The sequence below is a fragment of the Nicotiana attenuata genome, unplaced genomic scaffold (assembly GCF_001879085.1).
Source record: "Nicotiana attenuata strain UT unplaced genomic scaffold, NIATTr2, whole genome shotgun sequence".
Taxonomy (NCBI): Eukaryota; Viridiplantae; Streptophyta; class Magnoliopsida; order Solanales; family Solanaceae; genus Nicotiana; species Nicotiana attenuata.
The window spans coordinates 75550-86454 of record NW_017672358.1 but is presented as its reverse complement, the minus strand read 5'-3'; the positions used below and the strand labels follow the sequence as shown (position 1 = coordinate 86454).

General features: G+C 32.3%; 1 protein-coding gene across 1 annotated transcript; it reads left to right on the top strand.

Annotated features, from left to right (window-relative positions):
• Positions 1–6470: 6470 nt before the first annotated feature.
• LOC109212902 (PI-PLC X-box domain-containing protein DDB_G0293730-like) lies at positions 6471–7806 on the top strand. The gene is made up of 2 exons (XM_019376633.1): positions 6471–6833; positions 6947–7806. The coding sequence occupies exons 1-2, from the start codon at positions 6552–6554 to the stop codon at positions 7619–7621; spliced, it is 957 nt and encodes a 318-aa protein (XP_019232178.1). The 5' UTR covers positions 6471–6551; the 3' UTR covers positions 7622–7806.
• The last annotated feature ends 3099 nt before the right edge of the window (positions 7807–10905 follow it).

The window sequence follows — 10905 nt, the reverse complement described above, 5'->3', positions numbered from 1 at the left end:
GCAATCACAAATTAAATAAAATTACATTTATTTGATTTATTTTTCCATGTTAGTTCTACATGAAAACTATATATAGCTTCATCAATAATATACCAAATCAACCGTCCATCCCAAGTTGATATAGAGAGAAAGACATTATGAAATCACATTTATAGTTTAGTAGCAAGTAAAATTTGGCTCAACTTGGAGATTAGTGTTTCAAGAAACGTGAAGAATTACTCGCTGCGAATAATTATTAAAGCCCATGCAATGCTTTGTTTAATAAGGAGCATTTCTTATATTACGTGTGAATACGATCTACACAATAATAAAATCTCTATTAAATCAAAGGTACTTATATAGTTATCGAATAATTTTTGGTTGAATATATTATTTATTATATTAACCAATATACAAAATTTCTTGAAAAGTTATAATGGGAGTGTAACAGAGTGAGTAAAATTTATGTGAATATTTCAATCATAACATAGTTGCTGCCATATTATTTTTCTATGTTACTTCCTTAACAATTGCCGCGGCCAAACAATATAAATATCTATTAATAGTTTATACTCACGGAAAGGAACATAACTGAAGTTTAAATTTTCATTTATAAAGATATATTGTACTGCGAGGCTACTTTGGATGAATTCATATTTGTTACTACATGACTATATATAGATTCCTCATTAATTTTTGATTTGAAAAGACGCAAAAAAGATTGTAAAGTATTACAATACATGAGAATTACTATACATGAAAGCATTGATGTGAGCAGCATCGATTTGGATGGTAGAACTGCTCTTCACATTGCTGCCTGTGAAGGCCATGTGGAAGTTGTCATGCTTCTGTTGAGTAGGAAGGCTAATATGGATGGCCGTGACAGGAAATTAAGTATTTGGTATGGGTGGAAGCTATGGCTTCGACACAGTTGGGATCTGAGGGTTTGTGAAGGTTGGAATTTTTTGTGTACCATATAGTAATATATAGTAAGAGGCAGGAAAAATGGCAACCAAACGGCTCGACATTTCAAGGGACGCAGTTGAGAGTGCCTGGACCATCTTTAAAAGATGAAAGACTCTTAAACCTAACAGTTTGTTTAATCACGCCACACAACTTAATTCTACTGCTAAAGCTGCTACTACTAAGAATGCCAACAGATAAACATACTTGGTCGCCAGAGGAGTTATTTTCTTGGAGAATCTGTGAATTCAGGCCCTATTCTAGAGCTAAAGCTTTTTCATTGCTGTAGGAAGCATAGTCTTTGGCAATGCGGGAACATATGGCTTTTTAAGGGGACGAAGTTCTGTTTTTTGACAAATTTGGGATCTCAGGCTTTGGTACAGATGGAATCTAAGGCTTTGGCACTGTTGGGATCTTAGGTGTTGGGAAATTTGGTAACTGAGGCTTTAGGACAGCTTGTTGGTAAGGCTTTAACATAGTAAGAATCTAAGGAATTGGAATGGTTGNATTAGAGTTAGAAATATACATCAAAAGATCGATATGAGTGTAGATACATGATTAAAATATATTTAACCGGGTTTTAAACTCTTCGGATTGAGGAAAAGTAGGATTAATCCACAACTTTGATGTATTCCAAGTGTTGCGCACAGAATATGAATCTGCAAAAAAAGAATTATGTGTAACATGTGATGAATAACTTTCAAAAAGTAATGTGAAATTTAATAGTTGCATGTTACCTTGAAATTTATGGGCTTTTATGAGCTGCATAACAACAATAATAGGCTGGTTGTTAGAACTTAAAAGGTGAGGTATAACTTGATCAACAAATTCACCCCAGAATGTAGCAGATAACTTGTTCCTCCTGTCAAATAGAAATAGTGTATAATATTTAATATATGTATTTATGAAATATATCATTAACCGATGGTTGTCTGTTTATTCTTACTCATCATCTTCTAGTTCGATATCCATATACTTCCTAGTAATTTCACCTTGTTTTTGCGATTGGACCTCACTAAAATTGACAATCTCTCCGATAACATCTAAAGAAATATGAAGATGTTAAAATAAGTACCATCAATCTATTAAAAAAAATATGTAAAAATAAATTAAAATAAACACAAATATTACCAAATAATTCACTCTCGTTGACATCAACTTTATTTATCAATTGATGATATGGTCGCAGATCAAAGATATTCATCGGAAAAAGTGGATCAATTGTTTCAGCCACTGTTGTACGTTGAGTAAACGTCAGCATCAATCTATGTTTTGTGGTGTTGAACCTCTCCTTGTTTTGGCAGACGATAAAGTTCGCCATAAGATATAATCCAAGCTCATTAATTTTTTTGTTGAAAATATGCAAAACAGACTTCCCAATAGAAGCATGTATACGATCACCCTACAAAGAAATTACAATACATAAAAGATGGTAAGTTTATTATATATTTAAAATACCTAGTTGAGTTTCCATGGAATTGTACCAATGAAAGCCTTTTTCATGTGATGGTTTCTGTTTATCTAAGTTTGGGTTTCGGATAGCTGATGCTTCAAGGAAAAAAAGAAAGAGAATTCAGTGGTCTCTGGTGCTGATTTTCTTAAGAGCTTCTTCATTGTCAATATTGTCTGGTTCGATATGTCTGTATGATAAAATATGGCCTATCTTATATGATAGGAGATTTTTACAGCGACTACCCTATCAGTTTCTGAAAGTGAATTTGATGGAGTTTGGTATTGATTCCAAGAGAAAAGGCGAGGCAAATTTCTGGACCTTGCCACTTGAGAAAGCAAGAGCAAGTCGATGAAACTTAGATTTTACAGAAGCTTCGTGGCCTCTATTTCGTGCAGAATAGAGCAGAATCTTGCTTCATGCGCACAAAGAAATCTATAGATATTGACATTTAAATTTCGAAGAGTACAAAGGATAACAATCTGGAAGAGCAAAACATATCTATGGATATTGACATTTAATTTTCGAAGAGCACAAACCAATTAGCAAGGCAATAACATAATAAAAATACCTTTTATTATATAAAGTGAACAGCATCGACAACATGCTAAATCATACCTTCTTTTACAACATGCTAAATCATAATTGTTTCACAGTTAGAACTAAACAAAATACACAGAATAACAGTATGGAAGAGCAAAACAAATCTATAGATTTTGACATCTAAATTTCGAAGAGCACAAAGGATAACAATCTGGAATAGCAAAACAAATCTATGTATATTGACATTTAATTTTCGAACAGCACAAACAAATTAGTAAGGCAATAACATAATAAAAATACCTTTTCATCTTGTAGAACCAATTCAATGGAGAATATAGAGCCAGGATTAAAACGATCCGATTTTTCCTACATACGGACAACGCGAACTTTCAACTTCCATTTCATCTTTGAAATAGTTATATCCTTGATGAAATCATTGTTAGCGGCCATGTTATTGCTAATTCGTAAGTTTTGTTGAAATCTTGGTATAAGAACGAACATTAGAATTGAAGCAGTTGTAGGTGTGGAAGAAATATATATTTTGAGGTTTGAGCAGTTGCTACCCAGTAAAGTAAATCGTGGGTTAGACAGTTCAGCCTAACGTGACTTTGCAGAGACAATACGTGAGTTTGCAGAGAGAATTTAGGGTTAATTGAAGGTAAAATTTGTTTTAAAATAAAATAAATATAATTTAGATATATTAAGGGAAGTTTGAACGGTTTGTTTCTTTTACCCACGTTCAATTAATGCTTTTAAAAAAAATTTAATTAATAAATTCGAAGGGAATCTTGAGCGGCGGTTATGGAATAATTTTGAAAAAAAATTAAGTTTACACGGTTTGTTTCTTTTACCCACGTTCATTTAATGATTTTAAAAAAATTTAAATTAATAGAGTATAAGATAATGTTTAGCGGGAGTTTTGGAAGAATTTTGCAACAAAATTTGACTAAATAACTTCTACAGAAAATACCTAATGTAAGTTAGATTGTAGTTTGTTAGTATAATTCCTAATATGTTGGAGAAATTCCTGTCATGCCAAGTGTCAATTTATTATTATTCCACTTGGCTTCCTAAGAGGCTTTTATCCTTAGCTTTTAATTATAGATAGATAGATAGATATCCATAATTAAAGCCTACCCCAACTACCCCATGTTTCCACTTTAACCAACACAAAAGCTAGATATATTCCTCCCTTTTTGGGGTGATTGGCGGGTGGGGCTGATTTGGTACATAGAATGAAATAAAAATATGGACCAGGGGTGTAATATAGGTATTATGAACATTTTTGATAATATAGTATGAAATTTGGTATAGGAATGAAAATAGCAGCCCAATATGTTACATAGGCCGAATAAAGCCCAGCGTGTTAGATATCATCTGAAGCCTCTTGACCATAGAGATAGTGGATCATTTTAGGAAAAATGATGCTGTATAATCGCTGTAAAAATAATTGTCGAAAAATATATGAAATTTGTATATTATATACAAAAATTATATAAATTTTATATACTTTTTCGGCTACCAAATATAAATAGTTTCTGGTGCGGATTAAAAGTGATAATACCCCATCATTTTATTTTGTGGAGATAACTAATAGATTAAGTTCAGTATTAATAAAATCTATCGGATATTTACTCTCTACTTTCCCTCTTTAATATCCGTGTGTATGTGTTCTAGGGTTTCTATTTAGAAATTCCTCAATCTTTTTTTGAATCCAAATATTTTCATTTAGTGATTAATAATACAAAAAATAATTTAGTGACTTTACTTATTCAAAGGGAAAATTTAAGTGATCTTAATGATACAAAAAAATAATTTTATGATATTAATTAGTGACACAAGGATAAAGTTTAGTAATATTGTGTAATCAAATACCGAAACATGCATACGTTAGGGAAGGTGCAAGTTCAAGATGGTCCCATGATCAAGTTATTTAGACATAGGCCAGGCAAGTAAGACATATACCTTAGGTCCCTAATTTTGAGGGGCAGCAATTTTAAAAGGAATAGGTTATATGTTAATTTTTTCTTAAAAATTTAAATATTTTATAATAAAAATTTATTATTGTAAAGCTGATGTGCCAAGTGAAGGATGTAAAAGTCCTCTCGGGTAAAGTAAACATATCTTTATGATTTTCTTAAACTTGATGTAACCTTCAATTGCATATTTTACATTCTAACCACTGAAACATATAAGTATTATTTTAAAAAATTGAGATTGCAAAATGATGAGAATTGAAAAGAAAAAAAATTGTGTTAACCTTTGATGATTCTTAAAGCATAATAGTCACTCTAATATTGATGGCTTAAACTTACATTTCAAATGAAAAGTGTTAAGAAAAATAGTACAAGACATTTAGGAATCGTTTGGTTGGAAAAAAGTTATCCCGTGATTAGTTATTCTACCGTTCCATGGGGATTAAAAAAAATACTACAATCCGGGGATTAATTATACCGCAATTTTCTCCCAACCAAACATGGGATAAGCGCTTCTTAAATTTAGTCTCGAAATTAATTATTCCTTATCCCTCGTACCAAACGAGCCCTTAGTTACATAAAATGATGTGACTCACATATCCCATTGATTTTCTGAATCTCGCTGAACTGGTATATCTCAACATATAATTAAGAAGCTGCTATGGGTCAACGATCATTTTATTTTTTATATACACTTCTATCTTTTTAAGTGATAGACCTTTTCCACCTGCTGCACGTTTTAATACATTAATTTAAATTATACAGGAATTGCACTCGAGGCTTAGAATAATACATCATTAAGTATTGTTATCGTGGTTGTTGAATTAGTTGCAACCTCTTGGATAATTATCAGATTCAACGATTTCATCCATTTCACACCTTTGCTTTGAACTTTTGATATATCTAAGGTAATATTTAAATTCTTTTATCATTAAGTTAAAACATTTTTTTTATGTCAGGAAATTCAATAATTCATATAAACAAAAAAAAAATTATGCAGTTAGTAGCGCGACATGATTTTCCAATATACTCCGTCCCTCATGGCCAGCCGAACCTATGAACATGCACAAGAAAGAAGAATTAAAAATGAAATAAACTAAAATCAGAGCCAATAATATAAAAATGGAGAAACAACTGCTGCACGCTGGACTAGTATAATTTAAGATAACCATCAAAAGATGTGGTGCACCGGATGGCCTGCTCTTTCCTTAATCTGATGCACAAATTCGAGCCATGAGTATAGAATAATCCTTGGTAGAGAGCGCTTCCGTCCAAAATAGTGCCCTACATGCATGGTACGAATCCGAATATAGTCGGACTCCAGTGGGAATATATATATATATATATATATATTTTGTGACTTCCCTTAGTCTCTACCAATAATTCCAACGGAGCCGGCCCCTCAAGCTAAGACAACTGGACCAATCCACATGGAAAATATGTCAAGACAATACATGCGTATTAAAATATTGAAAAGGAAATTTCTTTATTTGTCATAATTGAAGAAACTTTCTACTCTGTATTGACAAAAAAGGCGTTATAATGCATATATATTAAACGCAAAAACTTAATCCTGTTCAACTACAAAACCTAGAGAGAAGAAAAGGAGAAGTGACTTGCTTCTTCTTCTTCTTGTGAAAATGGGTACTTTTTTCTCTAAACAGGTGGAACGAAGAAAAGCAATTCGCACTCAGAAAAAACTTTTATATGATCTCAAGGAAAAAAATAGCACTGATTTCCCTGGTGCAGATTATCGCGTGGAAGACAGAAAAAATTGGATGTCAACACTTGCCCCGGGAAAACTCCACCTGAACAAGATAATTTGGCCTGGTACCCATGATTCTGCAACTAACAAAATTGGGATTCCATTTATTTCTCGCCCCTTCGCTCGAACCCAATCTCTATCCATTTACAAACAGCTGGTAATATTTCTGTCTCTGTCCTGATACCATATTAAATTGTGTAATCACCTCATCTAAAAACTTATATTATTAAAAAGAGTATATTTTTATTTACTTAATTATGTTTTTAACAGGTAATGGGCACTCGAGTTCTTGATATTCGAGTTCAAGAAGATCGCCGTGTGTGTCATGGCATCCTTCTTTCTTACAACGTTGATGTTGTGATTAACGACGTCAAAAAATTTCTGTCGGAGACAGAATCAGAGATCATAATCCTTGAGATCCGAACAGAGTTCGGACACGAAGATCCACCGGAATTCGATAAATACTTAGAAGATCAGCTAGGGGAGTATTTAATCCACCAAGATGACTCTGTTTTTCAAAAAACAGTAGCTGAATTATTGCCCAAAAGAGTAATTTGCGTATGGAAACCAAGAAAATCTCCACAGCCAAAACATGGTAGTCCATTATGGAGTGCAGGGTATTTAAAAGATAATTGGATTGACACTGATTTACCTGAAACAAAATTTGAGAGTAATATGAAGCATTTGAGTGAACAACCGCCGGTAACATCTCGGAAATATTTTTATAGGGTGGAGAATACGGTGACGCCTCAGGCGGATAATCCGGTTGTGTGTGTTAAACCGGTGACGAACCGGATTCATCCATATTCAAGGTTGTTTATAACTGAATGTATTTCTAGAGGTTATGGTGATCGGTTACAGATATATTCTACTGATTTTATTGATGAAGATTTTGTTGATGCGTGTGTTGGACTTACAAATGCAAGGATTGAAGGGCAGCTCTGAAGTGAAAGTCTTATTTTTTCTGTTACATATTGTTTCAATACTATGAGAATTATCAGTTGTGTGTTTTAATTACCACTTGTTATACCATGTAAAAATTGTTTGATTTGAGATTTTGTGTGTTAGTTAAATTGCGTGTAAATGAAATTACAGATAAGTTGAAGGGGAGGCTTGCGGTGGCGAAGCTAGTAATTTCTCTAAGGATGTTCAAATTTAAAAAAGTGAAAAAAAATTCTGACAAAGGATTTTCAATATGTGCTATATACATCTAAAACGTAATATTTTTTACCTGTATACACCGTGCAATTTTTCGACGAATGGTGGTCAGTTGACCACCTTATGACCATGTGGCTTCGCCACTGGAGGCTTGGCGCAACAGTAAAGTTGCTGCATGTGACCAGGAGGTCACAGATTCAAACCGTGAAAAATAGCCTCCTGCAGAAATGCAGAGTAAGACTGCGTACGATATCCCCTTGTGGTCCGACCCTTTTCCAAACTCCGCGCATAGCGGGAAATTCCACTCTGTTTCGAACGAGCTATATATTCATTAATCTGGATTAACGAAAAACATTTCCTATATTTTCTTTCCCAACTCTAGTACACGTAAGATAATTCGAACTTTTCTTAAGTTCGTCAAAAGTAATATATGTAGTTTCTCCAAAAGGGAAAAAGGATGGTATAAATGTTTTCTCTAATATCATTACTGAAAGTAGCCTTTAACTAATTTCTCTTTAATGTCAGTTTAATACTTCCACATTCGGATCCAGGATTTGAGATTTATGGGTTCCACCGTAATATTAGATTAATATGTAATAATAATAACTGGGTTCACAGTTAGATATTTACGAATATTTAATGAATTTCTTAATATAAATACATGATCTACGCAAAAATTACTGGGTTTGCGGGAACCCATAACCTATGCTCTAGGTCCGCCCCTGAATACTTCATCTCCACACTACTATAATGTAATCGATCATAAAAAGCAGAACTAATTAATAACCTGAAATATCAAACAAATTACTGGCTACAACTGAAAAAACATACTAATATGTAAAAGTTTAGTGTATATAAACTAAATCCTTATAAAATCTAACACATGACCCAGTCTAACAATAGCAATTTCTTGTCACTTTAAATAATAAAACCAAATAAGCCGAAGAAGATATCTATATTGTAGCAATTTAATGCAGCAGTTGATGCCGTGTGTCACAATTCCATTCACATGTATAGGGCCTGAAGAAGATAATTTTAAAGCAAAAGTGGCCATCATTGACACATCTCCCCTTGTACATATTTCATACTTGGTAAAGAAATTTTTTTACCTACCAAGAATAAAAATACCTTTTGACGTTTTCTAAAAAACTGGAAAGACCAAATATCCAAGAGTATATTGTAAATTTATTATTTTTTAATTTAAAAAATAAACAAATAATTTAGATGACATTTCCATTACCAATTTTAATGCAATGAAACAAACACCCAACATGAAGTAATTCATGACTATTAAACCACGTATTATTAAGAGAAACTTTCAGAAACCACTATGTTTTAGTGGTTATTAGCTAGTTGTAGTTACCATTTATTATATTACTTTCTATAACTATGTTTTCAGATTTTTTAGACTGTATTCGATGTATTTAAGCTACTGTATTCATGATTACTGTAGCATTTCTAGGCGTGAAACAAGGGATTACAGCTGGACAGATTATTGTATTCGGGTGTATTCGACTGTATTCACGGCGTGAAACAGGGGATTACACAGTTTTTAAACGGAAAGTGAATCAATTAACATAATAGACTCCTAATATAACTCAACAAACTCAATTATAACACACAAATTTTGTATTTCCAGTTATAAAAAAGATTCTCAACCGAAATCTGAATACATAATTATATTAATTAAAAAAAACATATTAATACATTCATAGAATATAGCGAGACAGAGAACACAATGAAATACATGGAATACAGTGAGATATATTAAAATACAGTGGAAAAAAAGACAATGAATACAATGAAATACATAAAATACAACGAGATACATTGAAATATAATGAAAAAAAGGTAACAGACTCTAAAAGTTGCTCAGCCCCAAACTCCGTCGTCTTTGTTCAAGAATAACATAATGTCGTCTCGTCGTCGCTTCTTTTCTCTCTCCGCCATTTCCAACACAGTCGTCGGAGCAAGTTACTGCAAATAATCCGTAGTTGATGAGATTCCGGCTATAAAGCTATTTCAGAGATTCAAGCAATAATCTGTTGGCTTCGTAGCAGCAATAATTCATAGTAGTTGTTTTGAAATTGGAACAAAGTCTATTCAGGGATTTCAACGTTGCTTCTAATTTTTTACACGACGATGATGGTGATGATTACAAAGAGGAAATTGAGGTTGTATTCATGGAGAAAAACTGGCGTTGAGAGAGAGGGTAGAGAAAAATCTGAACGAATGAGAGAGAAAAATAAAACAAAGTGTATTTATGGCTTAATGGTAGGAGGTGACCATAAATAGATATTTGGCTATAAAAATTAAAAGGTAGCTATGAAATATAATTTTTTATTTATTTAAAATAAATAAGGTATCAACCTTTACTACTGGAGATAAAAATTTCTATTATTAATCTCTATATTACTAATTCATGTATTATAAAGGAATTTTTACATTCCTATACCATATAAGAAACCTTATTACCCTCAATGTTTAAGGTTTAATATAATTACATTTAGTATACTAAATTACCAATTCTATACCATAGTGTATTTTAAGGGGTTCAATTGTGTCGAAAATACCATAGTGTATCTTGATTGCTAGAATACTACAATAACTAATTTAGAAGCTAAATATTGTGTGCTTATGTTTATTTTAGCATTAGCAAGTTAATGTGACATTACCATTGATGATGATCTAAGAATGATGAAATTGTGTTTATAGAGTCCCAATATAAGTAGAAATTCAACTTGATGGTGCAATTGATCATTATCTGAGTTCCATTTGGGATTATTTAATGCTGGGATAATTAATCCGAACTTGGGGATATATTATATTTTACTCTAAATGGTAACGTAAGTTCATTTAAAATCTGAGGAGAACAATCCTTTCACCAATTTAATAGACATATTGATTCCATTTTTTTGTGTGATAGATATCGTTTAGTGTTTTAATTACTCTCTTTTGTCTATATAAAATTTTAAGTTTGAATGTTTCATGAATACTTTCAAGGGAACGTATATAAGTCGAACCTTAATCTGATATCAGCTCGAAAATCTGAAGGAAAATCTAAGTATCCC